Source organism: Strigops habroptila, chromosome 3 (genome assembly GCF_004027225.2).
Source record: "Strigops habroptila isolate Jane chromosome 3, bStrHab1.2.pri, whole genome shotgun sequence".
Lineage (NCBI taxonomy): Eukaryota > Metazoa > Chordata > Aves > Psittaciformes > Psittacidae > Strigops > Strigops habroptila.
The window spans coordinates 74780787-74802056 of record NC_044279.2 but is presented as its reverse complement, the minus strand read 5'-3'; the positions used below and the strand labels follow the sequence as shown (position 1 = coordinate 74802056).

General features: G+C 51.1%; 2 protein-coding genes across 2 annotated transcripts; both read right to left on the bottom strand.

Annotated features, from left to right (window-relative positions):
- Positions 1-205: 205 nt before the first annotated feature.
- Positions 206-10431, bottom strand: MCM5 (minichromosome maintenance complex component 5). Its single transcript, XM_030477991.1, is given in 18 exon segments — positions 206-552; positions 851-978; positions 1649-1791; positions 2398-2526; positions 2774-2886; positions 2976-3152; positions 4012-4077; positions 4332-4388; positions 4390-4476; positions 5236-5347; positions 5525-5696; positions 6312-6478; positions 6578-6733; positions 8032-8204; positions 8654-8782; positions 8894-9020; positions 9921-10103; positions 10347-10431. Coding segments are annotated over 17 exon segments (2205 nt in total). The 5' UTR covers positions 10088-10103; positions 10347-10431; the 3' UTR covers positions 206-450.
- A 2240-nt stretch (positions 10432-12671) lies between these two features.
- HMOX1 (heme oxygenase 1) lies at positions 12672-19110 on the bottom strand. Its single transcript, XM_030478021.1, has 5 exons — positions 18883-19110; positions 18443-18563; positions 15567-16058; positions 14872-14980; positions 12672-13412 (listed from the first exon to the last, which is right to left on the bottom strand). The coding sequence occupies exons 1-5, from the start codon at positions 18912-18914 to the stop codon at positions 13276-13278; spliced, it is 891 nt and encodes a 296-aa protein (XP_030333881.1). The 5' UTR covers positions 18915-19110; the 3' UTR covers positions 12672-13275.
- Between the last annotated feature and the right edge of the window lie 2160 nt (positions 19111-21270).

Genomic DNA, 21270 nt, shown 5'->3' with positions numbered 1-21270 from the left:
GAACCCTGAGTGAGAAATGAGTTTCTGCCTTCCGGGCTGCTGGTGCTGCCCATAGGTCTGTGCCCTGCCTTGGGGGAAGTCCCTAGGGTGGGCACTGGGCAACACAGGGTTAGCAGCTGGGATGCCTTTCCAACCAAAATCCTGCACCACATTCGAAGGAGAAAGGAAATACACCCTCTTTTTCCCTCTGAGCAGTCAAAGTCCCTGGGCTACAAATAAGTTTTTATTTTAATACAAACTAAAAGCTTTTGGAGTTCAAAGAAACATCAACATGTACTGTGACAGGGGAACCCTGACCACCCCAAACCCTGCTTCAAGAGGGACAGGCTGTTTGGCTCCCCAAGGAAAAGCTTCTTCCAGGAGCAGGCTCTGGCCCCATGGGGCACTCTGCGTGCATGTGGGCAGGTGTCAGGCAGCAGCAGTTCCCTCCCCATGTATGGGACGGGGAGGTCACTTGATGCGGTAGAGGACTTTGCGTTGCATGCGGTGCTGGATCTCCCCCCGCCGCATCATCAGCTGCAGCACCTTGTAGATGGCATGTTCTGGGTATTTCTGGAAAAGGGGAGAGCAGGGGAAGATGAGCTGGCAGGGAAAGCTCAGCAGCGCCCAGCAGGACGCTGCAGCCTGGCTAAAGCCTGGCTGTGCCTCCCTGGAGGGAGGGAGCCCAGCAGCACCACGTGCTGACCCTCCCTTTTCACTATTCCAGTCTGACCACAGCCAGCCTCACAAATCAAACAGTTCTGGTTTCAAAGCTAGGATCTCAATCTTGGGGAATGGACCTCACTCCCCTGAGCCGCAGCCTGGGGTCCCTGCTTTCACAGCCCAACCCTCCAGGCAGTCCCTGGCCCACCTGCCGCATGAAGTCCTGGACGATGCTGTGCTCCGACACCTGAGAGCCGATGGCAAAGCGGCGCTTGAGCTGCTTCTCAATGCGGGACAGCATCTCCTGGTCCTCCTGTGTCGTGAAGCCTTCTGCCCCTGGAGGGAAAGGCTGCGTGAGCTCTCTGTGCCACCCAGACACACTCTCAAAGCCAGAGTGCCCATCTCCTGTGTCTCCCACCACACCTGCATGCCTCCGAGACTTTAGGGAGCCCAGGAGCACATCCACCATCAAAGGTTGTGAAGCTCCAAAGACACAGCTGAGTGTGGACCTGATGGTTAGAGCTTCCTTCAAACCCTTTGTGCCATGCTGCCTCCCAAGGAAACACTGCCTCCAGCCCCACAGGGAAAGACGTTAGAGGACAAACAGGCTGGGGAATCACCTCCAGCAGCAGGCTCTACCATTGGGACAAGGGGCCAGACCACCCCTCCTTTGCTCAGCACAGATGGAGACCCTCGATATCATTTGCCATTGGCCTCCTTGTGAGCCACAACTCTGTGGCCATGATGGTGCCTTGCTGCCTCAAGCATTCATAGAATCAGAATAACAGGTTGGAAGGTACTTCAATCATCATCTGGTGCAACCTTTTTTGGGAAAAGCACAAATTGCTTTGCCTTTGCTCAAAATATAGGTTCAGCATGTGACCTGGCGATGTCTGTTGGCACCCCCTGGCCCTGCCAGCCTGATCGTGGGCAGGAAGCTCATCTCTCCATGCCTTGAACAGCCAGGCCCAACATGTCCTACCTGCACAGAGCATCTCCCCCTCACCTGACAGGCTGCCTGACATGGCCGCATCAAGCGTGGACACCTGGAAGAGCCGCAAGGCCTCCTCAACATCCGCCTCAGTGGCGAAGGGCTGAAGCTTCATCTTCCCCAGGGACTCAGCAATGCGCACGATGGCCTCCAGTTGCCTACAGCCAAAGATGTTCCCTGCTTTCTACTGCAGCTCCAAGGGGTCGTCTTCTTCCCTGACACCCTGCCCACTGCACCCCCTGCAGCACTACAGTGCTTCCATGTTCACAGAGAGCTGCCCCAAACCCCAGCACCTCACTACCCTACCTCCCTGGCTACCCCAGGTGACTGCCAGCGGTGCAATACCAACCCTACAATACCAGAACCTGAGGGTTCTCATAGGATAAGAAGGTCAAGGGATGATGCCATCACCAGACAGCGATGGGGATGCTAGAGCAACGGTCACTCTCCTTCAGACCAGAAAGGGCCAGACCATCCTTCCCTTGCCCAGCATGAGGGGAGACCCTCAGTATCATTTGTCACTGCCTTCCCTGTGAGCCATAGCCCCATTGCCATGATGGCCTCTTGCTGCCACAAGCATTGCTTTGCCTTTGCTCAAAAAGTTGGTCCAGCATGTGACCAGGGAAGTGCCTGGTAGCACATCCCTCCTGCCCCCAAACCCCAGCACCCCACTAACCCACTTCCCCAGCTACCCAAGGTGACTCCCAGCAATGCAACCCCAAGGCTGAGGGTTTTGGTGGGAGAAGGAGGGCAGTGCTGCTCACCGCACAGTGATGGGGATGCTGGAGCGGCGGTCGCTCTCCTGCTCGTGCTGGCGAGTGCCGCTCCGCATCAGGATGTAGCGGTTCTTCAGCTTCTCTGCCGCCGCCGCTGACAGCCGAGGGCCACATTTCCTGCAAGAGGGGACAGGAGCTGGAAGGCAGCAGCACCACAGAGGGTCCCCCTGCGCAGGGGTGTCCCCAGGCATCCCTCTCTTCCTTGGGCCACGCTGTGGCACTGCTGCAAGCTGCTCTCGCTTCTCTTTTTTCAAGGCAGGCATAAGGTCACCCTGATAGAGCTCTTGCAAGTATCAGCTGCATGGTTTGCTTCTCACAACTGCCTCCCACCGTGCAGCGCGGGCACTGCCAAAAAGTCACTCACGTCCGACAGAAGGAGATGAGCTTCTTCAGCTTGTTCAGCTCGATCTCGCCCTCCACAGCCTGGGTCTGCGTCAAGGCGCTCACATGTAAGGACATCACATGCTTGGCCAGTGTCTAGAAGAGCAGAAGTTAGTCAGGCAGCAGGAACCACAATACCTCCCCCTACCCAGCAGTCCCAGCTGCACCCATACAGCCTGACCCACCATGTCTCGCTCTTCATTGTGCACATCCTTCATGATGAAGATCATGTCAAATCGGGACAGGATGGTGGGCATAAAATCAATGTTCTCCTCGCCCTTGGTCTCATCCCAGCGCCCAAAGACGGAGTTGGCAGCTGCCAGCACTGAGCAGCGGGAGTTGAGTGTGGTTGTGATTCCTGCCTGTGGGCAGAAGGAGAAATGGATGGGGTCAAGGCCACATCCACGTCACAGCAGGGCTAGAAGGCTATTAAATCATAGTGAAAAGTCCAAAGCAGTCTGCAGGGACTCATCCTCAATCACTTGCATTTAAATAAAACCCTCTAAGTAGCACCCAATTGCTCTGTAATGGCTCCTTCTTGGAGAGGGGTCAGCACAGAAGCTACACAGGGCTGGACCCACACATCCTTCTGGAGGACTGGCTTCAGCTGAGACTTGAGCACTGACTAGCTTCATTTAAAACCTCATGTCAAGGGCAAGGATACACAAGACCCAAGTTCGCAATCTGAGCCAGAAAGTGGGTGGCCCGGGGCTGAGTCTCCCTGGGCAGCCCTGGCGACAAAGCATTTGGTATGCAGGTAGCACAGGCAAGAGGGACCAGCAGTGGGGGGTGCTCTGTTACCAGGGATTGAATAGCTAAGGGATGAACCAGGAGGGAGCAGAGGTGCTACCAAAAATTTGAGCAGTAAAAATTAAGAGAAACTGTGATTTGAGAGAAGACCTGGCACCAGGATGTCAGGCAGCTTCTGTAGAGGGGGTGGAGGAAAAGAAGGCGAAGAAGCGACACCAGGCTGTGACATCAGCAGAACTACTAAATCTAGAGCAGAGGACAGGCAGAGCAGAGGGAGCTTGTTTCAGTCCTGCTGAAGTTCAGGCTGCCTAAGAAAAGACAACCCAAAGCCTACAGGTAGGGCTGAACGGTCTCAGATCAGAGAAAACAGTGACCATCAAAACCACTGCCTGGACTCTGAAACGGCAAAAGTCTGGCAAAAGATGCACAACCACTGGTTGCTGGGCTCTCAGAAACCCACCCACAGCTCACCTTAGCAATGGAGATGGTCTGCTGCTCCATGGCCTCGTGAATGGCCACACGGTCATCCTCCCGCATCTTCCCATCCAAGGTGGGAGAAATGAGGTGAGGAGAAAAAAAGTCATCATCAGTCACCCCCACCAGGCCCCAGCTACACACCCACTGATGCTGCCCCCCGAAGGGGAGCTCTGTGAGGACTTCTGCCCAAGAGCTCAGGATGTAACCAGAATTCCCCTGCAGCCCCGGACCCTGGCCTTCCCCTGCAGGTCTGGGCTCCCACAGGAGAAGCTGCCAGCCTAAGGACTCTCCCGCACAGGCAGTGCCATGGGTACCTTGTCGAACTCATCGATGCACACCACTCCTCCGTCTGCCAGCACCATGGCCCCCCCCCTCCATGAAGAAACTCCTGGAGGAAGGGTCACGGATCACCGAGGCCGTCAAACCAGCAGCGCTGCTGCCTTTCCCAGAGGTGTACACCTAGTGGCATGCAGGACAAGGAAGGGGACAACACGTCAGCTGCTGTGGGACCCAGGAGCGCACTGCTCCAGCTAGAGGACAAAGCACCCCCAGCACCACAAAATCCAGAGCAAACACAAGGATGTCCAGGAAAACCCCTCAGGCCATACAGAAAGCAGACCGTCAGGGTACAGAGCCAGACTATTGCCTTGCCCCAGGCCTCAGACCAAGCAGCTGTGACGCACCGGAGGGCTTGCAGACACACAAATACAAGTATTAAGTACAGAACAGGGAGTGATTCATTGTTTGGTGGTCTGCTGTATTAGGTTTGTTTCCCTCCGGAGGCGACAATGCAGTCAGAGCCTGAGTTTAATAGAGACTACAAGAAAACACAGCTGAAAATATAATTTCATGCCTGAGCTCAGCCTGGAGGTCCGTGCCTGAGATGCAGTCAACTTCATTTGCCCTGACAAGCCAGCATCTCTGCTGATCAAGTCTCAACAATAAACAACAGCACCAGTCACGTCTTTGGATGTCTGCAAATAGCCTGGCTCGGATCATAATGAAAGGCATTACCTGCTTCCCCTTCCCTGCTTTGTCCCCCATCCTGCACCCCATCTCTTCCAAGCCAGCACCAGAAATAACAGTTCACACCTCTGCCAGCCAGCTGTGGATGCACGGGCAGGTATCTGCTGTGACCATGGTTGGGTCTTCCATGCTATGCAAGCAGTAGAAGGAAGAAACAAGCTGCACTACAAGAGAGTCCCTCAAACCACCTACCCCAATGGGCGAACACTTCTCAACAAACTTCAGCAGCTGGGATTTGGCCGTGCCAGGGTCACCCAGCATCAGTAAGTTGATGTCTCCTCTGCGGGTCAGCCCATCCGGGAGCCTGGAGTGGGGCAGATGGGAAGAAGAGAGGGAGGGGAGACGGTGAGCCTTTATTCTGATGACCCAGCATTGCTGATAACCAAATGCCTGACAGCACTGCCAAAAGACCATACAAGGGCTTTGTGCCATGAATGACACCCCTGCCACCACCCTCTCCACCAGGCTGACGTCTCCCCACCTCTTGCGGGAGCCTCCAAACAAGAGGCAGGCAATGGCCTTCTTGATGTCAGTGCTGCCATAGATGGAGGGCGCGATACTCTTGGCGATGGTCTCGTAGATGTTGGGCATGGCAGCAAGGCGACGAAGTTCCTCCTCCTCTTGAGGGGTTACTGAGCCAGCAAAGCTGTGTCCTGCACACAGATAATGTTTGTGTGATCCAACAGTGAACAAATGGATGTTCTTTAAAGTAAATTACATTACTCCCCCCACACACCCACTACCATCACAACCCCTTCTTTAAAATCATGCCAGTAGGGAAAGGTGGAGAGGGCAGGCGTTTGCTATTCCAGCAAGGCAGGCTGTGTCCTTAGAGGCTGGTAGGAAAAAGCAAAGATCTTGGGCAAAGCAACTCTGGAGGAACCAGAGGGAGAATTACAGTCAGGACAATGTTTTCAATACATAGCTCAAATTTAACCATCAAGTTCAGCCTGGATCCTCAGGGATGGCTTAGCAGATTCCCACTAAGATCAATAAGATAAAAGCAACTTAAATACCCTGAAGGACTCAGGCTGAAGCCTCCTCACTTAATATCACTGAGAAAAAGGCATACAGGATATGACTATAGCGCATCCAGGGCAACTGAGACCCCTGAACTGGCTTGAACCTTCTGCTATATAAGCAGCCGAGAAGGACCCAGGTTGTGATTGCATGCACTCTTTGTTGAAGGACCAGTGTGTTCAGAGAGGGGGCTCTCCCAGCACCCAACTATCAACACAGACCAGATGGTCACCAAAAGTAGCGCTCACCTGATCCCTCCACGTCCACCTGGATGCCCACCACGCGGATGTAAGCGCTTCGGATGCCCACACCCACATTGTCACGGCTTTTGTTCTTGCTCTGGGCAGATTTCTTGATGGAGTAGATGCCCATGATAGTGACTCTGTTCCCTGGGACAACTTTGTCACACAGGTACCTAAGAGGAGGAAGGGGAAAGCAGAGAAGATGGTAGGGGGGGGAAAGGATGGCCCCAGCAGCACCCAGCAGGGTCAGGGTGGGGAGATTGCACTGGTACCTGTCACAGTACAGCTGCAAGTGCCGAGGCATCTCCCCGTGCGGCACAGCGTCCGGGGACTCCTGCAGCTTCAGCACCTGGAAGTCCACGCACTTGCACTTATCTGGCATGATGAAGTACGGGTCCAGCGGGCACTTGGGGCGGCCGGCTTGTTCTCTGCGCAGATACAGCAATCAGGGGAGGCTGCTGGCACTCAACAACCACCCTGGCAGCACCCCTGAAGAGGGGACAGTGGTGACACAGCCCAGAGCAGCCACCCCTCCAAGCAGTGCCCAGCAAGCGAGAAGGGCAGTCACATAAGGTTGAACCAAAGGCTCACCAAGCCCTCTGTCTTGTCTTCAACAGCTGCCAAAAGCATGCACAATAAGAAGCCAAAGACGGGGTGATATTTGTCTGAGTACTCTCTCTGCCTCCCCCCTGTCTCCTGCTAGCTAAAAGCAGGGAGGAAGGTAATTCATTAATTACACAGAAGGTAACAGTATAGATTCAGCAACACAGCAGGGCATTCTTCTTTATAACCTCATGCACGAAATAAATGTTAAGTGGTTTCTGGTGAGAGAGCAATTAGCAATGTGACAAGGCTGCCATCAACCTTCCAGTCTCTAGAGACCTATCTGCCTTGCTAAACTACAAGCTCTTTGAGACAAAAAGAACCTCCATGTCCTGCTGCCATCTCAGTACATCACTGCTGATGCCTGACCCCATGCAGGGCTTTCAGGGAGGGTAATAGGAGAGTGCAGATGCTCTTGTGCAGTCAAGGATCAGCAGCAAGGTGCTGTACAGACCACGCACAAGAATGATCCCTATTCCAAAGGCCTCTCAAGCTACATTAGAATTAAGGCACAGAAAATAAATACTGGCAGGCATGAGCATGAAGACACAACCCACCAGGATCGGTCGGTGTGAGAGCTGCAGCACAGCAGCAGCCCAACACTCATGGTTCACATGGGCATCAAGAACTGTAAAGCAGGATTTGAAGGTTAGTAGCAAAGCCTTCCTATAGAAGGTAACACAAGTCTCCTCAGGAGAAGAGGGAACGTGGAAACAAGAAGTTTGTTTGAAAAAGATAAGGACTTAATAGGAAGTCAGGCCAGCATCTTAACACAGCATTATGGGACAGCTGAGGCAGGAATGAACCTTTAGGTACAACAGGCAAAACACACTACAGATTAAAAACTAATTCCCCGGACAGCTATGCTTGCAGTACTGGTCATGCAGCATCATCACCAGCATGACCACAGACAGCTGCTGGAGCTAAAACCTGCCAGCCACAGGCACATGCAGGCACAAGGGCAACACAAAGGGAGGAGGCAGAGAGCAGTGCAGATGCTTCTGCCTATGCACCATGGAGCTGACCCTGCAGCACGCATGGGATGGAGGGGAAGCAGGAGGAAGGGGTGCAGCCTTTTTTATCCCCACCAGCCTGCCACACGCATCCCCACATCGATCCTTACGTGTTGCATTTCCTGGGGAGAGCATAGCCCTCCAGGCCCGGGCGCACCGCAATGTTGGTGATGGTGTTGCGGCAGCTGCGGCACTGGATGGCTATTCTGGTGGCCTTGGCTCTCACAGGGGTTGCTGCAATTACAATCCCAGGGATCTTCACAAGGTGGGACATCTGGTCAGACTGAAAGGGAAAAGGTGAAGGGAAGGTGAGAAAGCCATCATCGAAGGATGGATGGGAAGCTAAAGAAGTTCAAGAAACACAGTTCTTAGCTACACATCCCACATTTATGGGACTAGGGTACCAGAACATAAAAGCCTGCACATCAGTCTTTTGCTCTACAGCAGTAAAGGAATGTTGCATGACTTGAGCATGCATGATTTCAAAGCAGTACAGAAAAAGGACAAAACACTCTGTGCAGAACACAACTAACAGCAATAATGTCCCTGCAACAGAAACCAGCAGTAAGTCCTTTGCAGTCAGATTTAAGCTGCAGAGCATCCCTGCTTGTAAATGAGTGTACAACCCGTGTCCTGAACAATGTGATCAAGTACCAAAACCTTCCTTGCAATCAGCCCCACACAAGCAAGCCCTGCCGTTCACTGCTCGGTGTGGCAGCCCATTCCCCTCACCTTCAGGCTGCGGATGTTGGCCGCGTTGGCATCCGATTTCAGCATCACTTGGATGTCTTGGAGAGTTTCCTCCCCTGAAGGACGAGGACGAGTGACTTCATCTGCGACTTCTTTTGCTGCTTCTTCCAACTACAAGGGGAACAATCAGGCTGTTATAGGTATATTACAGTATATCGTCAGGGCTGCTCTCGTGATGTGACAATGTCAGCACACCAGGTTGCCAGTCTCCTCCCTCCTTACCAGCTGCAGGTGCTCCGCTGGTTGCTTGTACAGATAGTCAGCAAGATCTTCGTCAAAGCTGGCCAAGTCTTCCATCTCCACCTCCACCCAGTACTGACTCAGGTTATAGTGCCGCTTAAGCTCATCCCTGGAAGGCAGTAAACAGTAAAGGTTGGCAGGGCAGAAACCACCAGTCACCCACAGCGACCTTATGACAAGCAGGGAGCAGAGAAGGCAGGTTCTGCAGGGAGTCTTTGGGTTGGAAAGTGAACAGGAAAAATCAGGAGAATGCCAAGAGAAGTGTAGGGGGGGACCCAGCAAATCTTTCACCCAAAACCACTTTGAAACGTGACATAAGACCAGGGACACCAGTGCTTACAGTGACAATTTGAAGTATAGCACTAATTGTTCACTATAGTTACACGACCAGATAGGCAATTAGAAAACTTCCACACAGGATAACCTATTATACCTAAAATAGGACTTTAAAAAATGAAGTAATAGCACAGCAGGCAATGATCCCTTTAAAAAAAAAAAACAGGATCCAGGAAATTCAGAGATGAAAGGCTTGCCCCAGCCCTTGCATGATACACCACCATGTTCTCTCACAGTTCTGTCTCCAAGTTGCACAGGCAAAGGGATGGCCAAGGCACCTTTGTAGCCTCCAAAGGCGCACATGGACAGTGCTGCACTGATTTTAATGGACAGAGACAAAACTCCAGACCAGCAAGCACTAGAACTTGAAGACAGACCTTAAATTTCAGAGCTAGGTGCAAGCTTGGCAGCGCAGCTCCCTCTATTGTTATCTCTGCCACTTGCTGGCTGCCTAAAAATGTGGCAGAAAACCAGATTTTTCCTATAAGGCTAAACGGGAACAACAACATTTCTTACAATGACAAAAAGCTATTTATGGTCTATGGGAAGAGAAAAGCTGACATGTGCCACTGTACATCTGGGGTGCACATAGCAGTAGGGACGTTAATAGCAGACTGGGTGTGCAAAGAGGAGCGGGTAAAGCACCAAAGGAGAAAAAGGATCACAGCAGCACCTGTATTTGAAGGTGAAGCCCGTCCGGTCCGTGCCCACCCGGTACTGCCGCAGGAACTCCTTGAACCGCTTCTGCAGCTGCGACTTCCGAATCTGCCCCTCGTCCACCGACCCATCGCCCCCAAAACTGTCGCTGTAGTAAATGCCGGGATCATCAAAGCCGGACATGGTGACTGCTGCTGCCCTGAGGGGGGAGAGAGCCCACGGTCAGCCCCAAATACCCCCTTCTTCTCCTCCACCTCCTCTTCCTCCTCCCTCCCCTCCCTGCACCAAATGCCCCACGGGATACCCCGACTCCACTGCTCCCCCTCCGCCACCCCGGCACTGCCCCCGTCGTCCCCATGCCCCCCATCGGCCCCCGGTCCCGGTCCCGGTCCCGGTCCCGGTCCCGGTCCCGGTCCCGGTCCCGCCCCGCTCCGCTCCGCACCTCGCGGTCCGGGGGAAGCCGCCACCGACTTTTTCGCGGCAAAACCAGCGCGCGGCGGAAACCAAACCTGAGCCCCGCCGCTGTCGCCGCGCACTCCGATTGGCCCGCCCGCAGCGCGCCGCCGCGGATTGGACCCCGGCCGTCCTCCCGCCCCGCCTCAAGGGGAAGCGCGCGGCCTCGCCTCTGCCGCTGATTGGCCCGGGGCGCTCCGCCCCCTGCTGGCAGGGCGCAGTTTGGCGCGAAATCTGGGAGAGAAGGGCGGGGAGAGGCGAAATGGCGGGCGGGTGCGACCATCGTGGCGGTGCGCGGAGGGGGGGAGCGGGTGAAACCATTGCGGGCGGTGGGAGGGCGTTGGGTACCCCCCGGCGGCGGGTGCGCCCGCGGCCATGGAGGACGGGGCAGAGGAGAAACCTGCAGTGTGCGGTGGGACGCGCTGCGGGGGAATCACTGTCACAGAACTGTTTGGACTGGAAGGGACCTTAAAGCTCATCCAGTTCCAACCCCCTGCCATGGGCAGGGACACCTTCCACTAGACCAGATTGCTCCAAGCCCCGTCCAGCCTGGCCTTGAACACTGCCAGGGATGGGGCATCCTGTTCCAGTATCTCATCACATTTTCCTAATGTCTCATCTAAATCTCCCCTCTGTCAGTTTAAAGCCATTGCCGTTTGTCCTGTCACTACATGCCCCGGTAAAAAGCCCCATTCCAGATTTCTTGTCAGCCCCTTTAGGCACTGGAAGCTGCTCTAAGGTCTCCCCAGAGCCTTCTCCAGGCTGAATAAGTCCGACTCTCTCAGCCTGTCTCCATGGAGAAGCGTCTTCATGTCCCTCCTCTTGACTCGCTCTAACAGGTCCATGTCCTTCTTATATATTCATAAAGATTGTAGGCAAGTACAAGCAAAGCTTTAGTTTTTGCCTCTGAAGACTTCTTTAGGCTCAGTGTGTAGCCTTTCAGTGTGTGATAGCACAAGGACAACGAGGTGCTCAGAGCACCATACCTCTTCTGCCATGAGAAGGGAGGAGATGGTGTCAGTCTGAACCCAGGTTTCCTAACTTTGAGGTCACAGTTACAATCTCTTTGGTTAGTGGAGAGATGCTGAGTGTGGTAGAGTACATTTCTGAGCTCATGGGCATGTTTGCATGTTTGGGATGTTTAGTTATTCAGCATGGTTGAACATAATGATTTAGTTGAGGTGGGTTAAATGGACTGAATAGGCTGAAGTTAATAGAAGTTTGAATAAGTTCTTATAGTTGAATAGCTACCAAGCCACATATGCCTGCTTTTCAAACATCTGACTATCTTTTTTAAGAACTATTTTTTCTACCAGGGGTTTCAGATGGGCCCAAAGAGAGAAGTATTAAAGGGGTTTCGGAAGGAATATAGAGCCTGAGAATAATCAGCCTGAATCAGTCCCTCTTTCCCACTGCTTATTCTCGGCATGACCTGCCTTCTGATGCTCACTCTTTGAGCAGGTTCAGTGCTGGTCGTTAAAACAGATCATAAGGAATGCATGTCTTTGGGATTAAGGTCATCAACAGGAGACGGGTTGATCATGGAGGCTTTCTGGCAGAAAGAGAGGAAAGGGCTCTGAGGTGATAGATAATGGCCTTGTTGGTACCTACTGTTCCATATACCTGAACCGCAGCCTGTCCTGCAGTGACTCCTGTGTTAGAAGACCCTCCGAAGCAGACAGGACCTGTGGCTGTAAGAGTGGTTGGCCACATAGCCATCCATCCAGCAGTGCTGTGTGTTGGGAGTGTCTTTAGCAATGCCATGTGTGTGTGCTGAGCCCTGGGAGGAAGTTGGGTTGGTTTATTACCTAGGTGAGGGCATATGGTTGTGTGCTTGATGTCTCCCATTTAGCTGCCTCATAGGGTCAAAACCTAGTGTGTATTTCATTTCGGGGTGGTGAAAACATACTTGCTTTTCTGATTCTTGTAAAGGCAGCCTGGGAATGGAGCCCTTAGCTGGTAGTCGTCAGAGAGATCTGTCCTGGTTTCAACTGGCTGAGGGTCCCACCACCTATTGCTTTTAGTAGCTCTTACATATGCCTTCTACCTCTTAAAAATACTTTGTACAGTCACAGACTTTTGTGCCATTTCTAGAAATAGAAAGCAGCATGTAGGAGCTGCAGAAACCTGCCCCAGCTTCTAACAGGTTATTGATAGCATCGAGTGGGAGAAGAGTCAGATTCTGATGATAGCTCCCGCTTTTGTCTACTGTCATGGCTTTGGAGGCAGCAGCTCCAAAAGACATAAAACTGGGAGGAAGAAAGACACCTTCTTTCTCCACAGGTAAGGCTTAAATAATAGGAAATACCAGGCCTGAAGAGTTTAAGTTGAAGTTTATTATGCGTATAAATTACATCACCAGACAAGGGAATGACAATGTGTCTTCAACAACCGTGTTCTGCCTCTTTTAAAAAAAAACAAAAATGATTGGAAAAAAGAATGAACAAAAGACCTATTCGTGTCATATAAAACAGTCTATAACCCACAGGAGCCATGTGGCTCCACAGAAAAAGTGATCACAGTGTTATCTAGCAGTATAAAAAATTGAGCAAACAAGAAGCTCCAGAGAGCTTCGTATTTCTGAGGAGAGACAGATGTCGAAGCTGCATTTCTGATCCTGTAGAAGGTTTGCAGGCATTCTGTAAAGCAACAACAATTCTTGGCCATTGTTTTTAGCCCTTTCCACCCTTTGGTGGTAAAGTTAGTCTCTGAGAAGAGCTCACACCAAGCATGGAGGAGACTTTGCCTGAACCCCCCTTACAGTGCTCTGATTTCTGGGGAGAAAAAGTCTCCTAATATTAGTGGCAGAGCCAAGATCACAGTACCCAGCTGGGGGAAATTTCTCTCACAAAGACTGGGGAAGGTGGATTAGTTCGGAATGAGGAAAGGCACGAAGAGAAGGTGAAGCTCCTGCTCTTTCACATGGCAAATAAGCCCACAGCAACTGTCATGGCAAGGAAGCCAAGCGCCAGGATCCACCGCACCAGGGGAGTCGTGGGCATCATATCTGTGTGTCTCTTGTTTGTTCTCTCGCTTTCTTTCCCAGGCGCTGGACCTAGATCAAATAGGCGGGGAAAAGAAAAGCAAGTGAGAAGAGGTTGAGGCAAGAAGCTGCTGGTATGCCATGCTTGCTGTCCCCAGTGCTGGAGCAGAGCCTGCTGGAGCTACAAGGGGAAGAGGAGGAAACCCAGGGTCCAGTCGGGCTGGAGGAAACAGCAGCAGCAGGTTCTGCTCTCTTGGGGTAGGGGAAGAAGGGAAACAGCAGACCTGATGTGGAAATCATGAAGGCTTACAACCACTCTGCCTGTATGCGAGTACCAACCTCCTCCCTTGTCTCCTTACAGGCATACAAATGCACTGCCCAGCTCCATCAAACCCCTGCTGTGTGCAGAAGATGGCCAAATACTTAAGTTGGAATTTTAAAAGGTGGTTTCTGTCCTACTTCTTGCTGACTTAATTGGTTAGGCATCTAGTGACCTCAAACAGTCCTCAGCACTCCAGAGAGTTTTCCCAGTATGGGATACCTCATCCAACACCAAACTTTTCTGAAAATTACTACTTTTATGAGTGTATTGGGAAAGGAGCAGCAAAGTTTCACAGAGAACTTTTACTGCCTTTCCCAAAGAGGTTGCTTTAAGCTTCGTTGCCTAGAGATGCACAGGATGAGGTTTGCTTTTCATTCTTTGCCATGGGAAAAGGATGGTTCAATCCAGCTTGCACTGAAAAATTTCCCTTTTGGTTTCAGAGTGGGTAGGTCATAAGGGCTTCTTTATCTGAATCACATGTTATCAGGGAAACCACTCTCCTCTGTAAACATCTGAGCCCGCTCCTCACTCAGTCACAAGCCTGTCTCTGTGAGAGGGGATTGCTTTACTTGCAGCTGCCGCTCAGGCTTTGCCCAGTTTGGGATTGACACTCTCCAATAGTGGAACCTTTTCAGCTTTGCAAAACTGATGGGCAGCCTGTACATCCCTGCTTCCCAGCTGGCTACATTTCACCATCTGGATATAAACGCACCATGCTTTAAGGAGTGTTTTCAGTGAATACTCCTGGAAGGCAGGAAAATCACCAGAGGGATATTTAGTCTGAAAGGACAGGCCATTGCATAGGGCTGTGTGTCCAGAAGAACTTTCTGTGAGCATCACAGCACCACAGCTGATCTGCTGGTCCAAAATCGCTGCCTTTGCTTCTGTGAACACAAGGCTGTTTTTTCCTGTGGTCAAAAGTCACCTTACTTTTATAAAAGGAGGAGAGGGGAGTCTCTTCTTGTCAAGTTCCCTTATTTACTGGTTTTCTAGAGAGTTCACATGTGTCATCCTTCTTCTGACTTTTCTAGAAGCAGCTTTGCACACAATTAGTGCCTATCCTTGCACTACCTACTGATGGCTGGGGAAGAGACGGGGCAAGCACCTCATGCTCATTTCTCAGTGGCTTTTACAGACAAGAACAGAGGAAGGAAGAAGAACAAAACCAGAAGGGCCAGTGTTAAACCCCTACACTTAGAAGTGTCTTACCGTGCTCATATGATTTGTTAATGTTCCTCGTGCGAAGTTCTGCCTTCAGCTGTGCAGGGTGACCATTTTCCTGGCCCTTAGACACCAGCTCCTGCAGTGCCTCAAACACCTGAGAAGAGGGAACAGTGTCTCATTATGTGGCCTCTTCTTCACCTTTCACTGGACCCCTTGTCCCTGCCCCAGGCACTTTAGGAGCTAGAGGAAGGCACATGCCTTCAGTCCAACTCTCCTGGCACTTTTTGCACAGAACATAATCTGCCTGTGGGGGCGAGAGCATGTCTTTCAAACTCCTTGTTCACTTTACAGGTTCTCTCTGAAGCTTCCAGCTCCTTCCTTCTGATGGGAAGGAAAGCATGGTACCTGTGCATCTGGTCAGCAGAGATCCACAGAGCACCTGTGGATCTCTACTACAGAGGTAGAACAGGTAAGTGGTGATCCCCACTCCCAGTATAAGCCCCCAATGGCACATGGAGAAGGCTGAAATCAATCTTTAAGGGAGAGAAGCTTTTCAGATACCAGCCTTTTACTAGGCTCCTAGGTTGGACAAGTGTAGCCATCCAACTCTGACTAGCTTGCTGTAATCCACAACTTCCCATAAGCTCCACAGCAGAAATACCAGCTTTGCCTTTCCCCTCTAGCTATTATCTTATTTCATAGAGGGTGTGGGCAGGCAGGGCTGGCTGTCTGTTACTCACTTGTATATTTAGCAGGAATGCTTTCTTGGCCTCCTCTAAGACTCTCTTCTTGGTGGCAAGATCCATCTCAAGGGCATTCATGCGGGAGCGATAGAGCTGCTTGAACTTGGTGGCGTTGGAGACTCCATCAAAGGTGAAGAAAGCCAGCCCTTCCCCAGTGCTGGGCAGCTGGAGGGCCTTTTGGGCAATTTTCTTCAGCACCTGCCCCCCAGAGAGGTCTCCCAAATAGCGAGTGTAGGCATGGGCCACCAGGAGCTCTGGGTGGTTCTTGCCTACATAGTGGAGCCTCTCGACGTATTTCTGAGTAGCCTCAGGACATGGGATCTCATCCCTCCAGTTGCTGCCATAGAAGTACTTCAAGTCTTGCTCCAGGGCAGCTTTCCGGTGCAGCTCCGCTGGAAAGTACACAGGGGCATAAACTGGGTTGTCCTTGTTGCGTTCAATCTCTTCCTCCAGAGCAGAGTAGATGAAGTACAAGGACGACGTAACCAGCTGAAAGAGAAAGAAGAGGTGAGCTATGGGTGTATGTGTCTTCTTCAGGTTTTGGGGACAAATCCTGCTAATGAAGAAGTTACTTATGGGCAGACTCGGTATGAGTCATGCACATCTGTGATGTTGTAGGTTTCCCATGTGGAAAACAGAGTTGCATGGTGCAGTGAGACACCATTTAGCCCTTCCCCTCCTGCTTGAGGCAGCATCAGGTAAGACCTAAGTCCTTTCCAGCAGATATTGGTCTTACCTGCTCTTAAAAGCTGCTGCCTTCACCATCAAGTTAAAGGTCTTGCAGCTTGATGTAATGGAAACAGGAGCCCTATTAAATCATGCCTGGTCTATTCTCCTCATCTCCTTGGTCAATAGAGCGGGTATTCCCAAAGCTATATTTTCTGGTGCATTGTTCAAATCTGAATGCTTTAGGATGTGGCTTCCCTTTGCAGGGCCTTGTGAGATGATGACACACCCTGTTTGTTTTTCAACATACTCGTGCTGTTGGCATCCCACCATCCTGGGAACTGAGGCACAACGCTCTCATTCAGAAATGCAAGTGGGGTTGCCCGAAAGAGACAAGATTAAAGGGGGCTGGAAGCACAGCCTGCCTCTGAAAGATGCCTTTGTGGTGGAGCACTGCGAGGCTGTGTGTTCTCCTTTCTATTTTGAAACCATTGTTATTGTTGTTTTTCCCAGCTTACGCGATGCTTTCTTCCATCTGCCAGCTTTTCCATGTGGCATAAGACAATCTAGCTGTGTTCTTTCCTGCCCCGGGCATTCTGTTTTCAGGGGCTGTGTTCATATTTACACCTACACCACCCCTTCCTGACACTGGAACTCCCTGTCAGCAGCAAAGGGTGAAACATTAAGGTCTTGCAGTGAGTCAGGTTTGGGCAGGGGAGGTTACGTGGATGACAGGAGAGAAAGCAGTTTGCCCTCCCACAGAGCAATGAGTTCTGCAGTAAAAGAGTTACCATTTCAACTTTTCCCCACTGTGACAGCAAATAGGACTTTGATAAGCACGTGGGCAGTGGCTTGGTTGAATATTTGGAAACAAATACTGAGATTCTGGTGAGTCACGTATCATGGCAGATACACGAGTGTGCCAAGAGATTCAACAAAAATAGAGGTTTTTAAACAGTAACCTGGTAGCCAACTTACTAGAAAAGAAACAAAATACAGGAACATTGCCTAACAAATTGAGAAAATATAACTTGCGTGGTTGCTTTCAGAGGCAGGTAGTGTTTTAATGGGAAACGTGGCTTTGGAAAGCTGTCGTTACTTTTTCAAACCTGCATCACATCTCACTTCCCCTGACAGCATGTAAATGTCTCCTACAAAATGGAGCTGTATTCCTGAAGGCCTGACGTTTTATGTTATTGCCAGCCTGTCTCAAAGTTCACTGCCTAACCAGCAGCGCATTCCTAACAGCAGGAAGTCAGCATCTTAGATTAAATTTGTGCTTGACCAAGTATCCTGAATGTGACCCGTCAGAAATAAGTCGTCTTTTTCCCACTCTGGTGGATTTATTTGCCAAGGAACAATTCAATAACAAAGTAATTAAGCCACAGGTTGGATTGCTAACTGTTACTTCCAAGACCATGCGTCACATCCTATAGTCTCCCAGGAATTTCTGGCCCAGATGTGTGCTTTGGTTTTGCTCATGGCTTTGTTATGTGGCTCAGATCCCAGGAATCACGTATCTAGCCAGGTTAGGTGCAGACTAATATCTGCAAATGTTTTCTCTTTTATCTGAAGAATAGCAACAGGCTCCTACCTGTTAGCGTCAGACATAGCTTGCTCAAATTCAGTCTGCCTTCGAGTTGTTATTGTTCATGAGCTCAGCTCTGGTATAACCCAATGACAACTGAAACATCACGAAGTTCAGTGCCAGAGATGATCCCACATCCTCACATTCTGCTATTCCACCAGTATTTCTAGCCGTGGCTGCTTAGAGGGTTGTAAATTTAGTATTCTCCCTCTTTTTGGCATTTCAGCCACTCAAGTATCTGCACATAGTCATATCCCCATTAACTACCATTGCCAATAATTAACATGCAAGCATGTATGAAGAAAGAGAAAAGCAATTGCATCAATTTCATCAACCTGTTTGTCTTTTCATCCTGCCTCAGCTTGGCTGCCCATCCTGATACGCACAGTCCCACCCCACCTTCTGCAAAAGAGATCTCAGAGTGCTGGAGTTTAATGAAGAGCATGTTTTGCACAGGATACCAGACAGCTGTAAGGCACAGGACCTCCTTCCTTGTGCCATCCCCATCCTCCCCCTTTTAGTCCCCATGCAGTCCGTCTGATCTAACAGTGGCAAGGAAGCCCTGTCCCCATGCAATCTATGGGGATCCTCAAGCATCCCCAACGCTGCTATAAAATACCTTAAACTCATGGAGCGACACCTGCCCCTTCTGAAAATTCTTCATGAACGGTGTGTTCTCTGCCTGTTCGTGAACCTCCTTGGTAGCTTCCTTCAACAGTTCTGACAGGTCCTTGGACATGCTGGGGAAGAGCAGCAAAACAGATGTCAGTGCTATCGCTCTCCTCTGGCAAAACAGATCTTAGCTCTTTAGGAAGAGTGAATAAGAGGATGACAGGAATAGGAGCAGAGCATTTCTGAGAGCCACGGATGGGAACCAGGGAGCACCAGCATCGCAAACACTGTCCCGAGAAAGGAAAACTGACAGACTCCATCCAGAGGTGAAAGCAGGAGCATGCCATTCACCACACAGCAGAAACAGGAACAGCATGCCTAAAAGCAAGGGAGAAACACAATACTCTTCTGGCAAAGAATTCCCTCTCGCTCCCGTCCCGCTCTCACCTTTCAGAGCTGTGTGTCCAGGAAGTTTCCATGTTTCTCCAAGTCTTTTAGCTCCTCCGCTTCCCTGCTGTTTTTTCTTGCTTGTACTTTCCTCCTTCCTTCCCTTCTGCTCCCAGGACAGTGAAGCTCTGAGCTGAGCACCCCAGCTCCCGCATCCAGCTTTATACTGGCAGGCCACGTGAGCAGCCAAACCACTGACCTCAGCGTGAGTACAAACTTCTTGCAACACAGCTGCACTTCCCTTCCCAGCGCGGCTGTCACCCTCCCCGCGCCTGCAATCCCAAGGGACCAGAAGGAAGTCACCTGATTCGCCTTGATAACTAAGCACAAACAAGAGGATGTCCAGCAACTTCTCCTTCAAGGGTGCCTGGCTCTGTAACCCTTTCAGTGCAGTGCCCATGGCAGGCAGAGCCCAAGTGCTGCAAGAAGTGCTTATTGTGCTGGGGCAGAGGGGTTGGACAAAGAGGGGTGGATTTACAGGGTTATGTCTGAGGCAGGGAGGGCAGCCTCCTCTCCCTACGCCCAGTTTGAGCCCCATGGGACTGCACCCTGCCTGGGCAGCTAATACAGCACAACTCGGGTATAAACATCTTGTTTCCCATGACTGTGCATATCTTCAGGTAACATGGTGCTTGTGGGTCATGGGATGGGGAGCACTACAGGTTAGGAGCATACCCCCTTCATGGCAGGGAGCATAGGAAGGACCCTGGGGCATGTACCTGTTGTGGGCACCCAGCGTAATGCGGCTGCAGCGGCACATATGTGCACCAGCTCTGGTCTGCAAGCACCGGAACTGCCCTTGCACAGTGCTGAGCAGAGGGGAATAAACCCTGTCACTTCGCGCAGAGCCAGCACAAGTATGCCAGCACCGATGCACAGCAAAATGCTTTCCAAACTCTCTTCCACATGGGAAACAATACCATCTGATTTGTGAGGCCTGTCACCTTTGTGTTACCACAGCTGTGTGCAAGGCGATTTAGGAGAACAGCGCTCCATCTCCTAGATACCCAGAAGGCTGGGGTAGCTGGTGCTCTGAAAAGATGTCATACAAGGCTTGGGGGACATTGAGGAAGTCTGCAGAGGCTTTTAAAGGCAAATAATTTCTCTGATTTGGTAGAAGAGAGTTGGACAAAGTGCTTCTGCTCATAGCTGGCTGCTGTGCTGTTCTGTCTGGTGGCCAGCAAGGCAGCCAGTAGGTAAAGTGGGACCCTTCCTTTTCAGCTGTAGCTGTACTGGGAGCAGGACTAGCCAGGGCAGACATCGCACTGGCTACTTGGGAAAAGCACACAGTTTGTGCTCAACCCAAAGAGCTGGGCACTTAAAGCCACCATTCCCTTGATGGTTTGGGTGTAGGAAAGCCCTGTGCTGCAGTTGTGCAGGGGGTGGTGGGGGGAGGCAGAGCCTGGGGAGGAGGGAGAAGGACTGGGACATCTTCTGTCCATCTGTCCCCACCAGCTTTGCTGATGGGTGCTGCCATCCAAGCCATGCTCCTTGTGTGTCTCCCTGTCACTGCACCTATACCAGGCCACAGATGGGTTAGGTGTTGTAGGTTAGAAAGCTGTCCTGGAGGAAATATGCTTCCACACTTGTTTTGCAGCTCTGGCAGACATCTGGCATGTAGTGCAGCGCTCAGGAAGGATTACTCAGCGCTTCCACCCTGACTCAGCCACACTTTTCCTGTCTTGCCTTTGTCTTTTAAAGCAATAGTGCACGCTAGCAAAAGCTGTCACGTTCCACTCTTACGCCCATTTCATTGCAGACAACTTGCTGCTGGCCTGCCTGCTTTTCTGTAAGGTAAAATAAACATATCAGGGCTGCATGGCCAGTCCCTCCGGAAAATATTGATGCCATTTTGTCAAAGGGATGGTCCCAAAATGAGCATTTCCCTCTGGCATTGCTCCTTAAAGCTCACATTTTTTGTCCTTTTCAGTGAGTCCTATTCTGACAGGGGAAGCTGGAGCACAGACTGAACTTGTAGCTCTGCTGGAGGGAAGTAGGAAATATATAAGAATATGAAAATGAATAATATTATTCATTTTATGAGATCATATGAAAATATACCAACCCTCAAGATCCGCTTCTTCTTTCACCTTTGTTATGCAGCTCTCCCCAAGGGCTTTCTGGTTGCTTTCAAGCCAGTGCTTTTGTCCTCTGCCTGCCGTATTCCAAGAGGCTGCATGCTTGGAGGCCTTGTAAAGGATGCATCTAAAAGGTCCTCCTCCTTCCCTCTCATCTAGGGTTGTAGTAGGTGGAGATGTAAGACTGGGGGAAGAGAGTGATGGTGTGTAGTCATGTTGCTGCCATTCCAGGTAAGATAATTATTCCCAGGAGAAGTCCTGGCTTGTAACCACACTGCCTCTGAACATGGACCCAATTTACCTACTTCTG

What these genes read in the sequence shown, in the direction of transcription:
- HMOX1 (XM_030478021.1), bottom strand. Translation starts at nt 18,914, where the DNA reads ATGGAAACTTCCTGGACACACAGCTCTGAAAG. An exon ending in TGGACACACAGCTCTGAAAG is followed by an intron (nt 18,564 to 18,882) that starts GTGAGAGCGGGA and finishes GCTCTTCCCCAG; the next exon opens with CATGTCCAAGGACCTGTCAG. An exon ending in TGTCGCTCCATGAGTTTAAG is followed by an intron (nt 16,059 to 18,442) that starts GTATTTTATAGC and finishes TTTCTCTTTCAG; the next exon opens with CTGGTTACGTCGTCCTTGTA.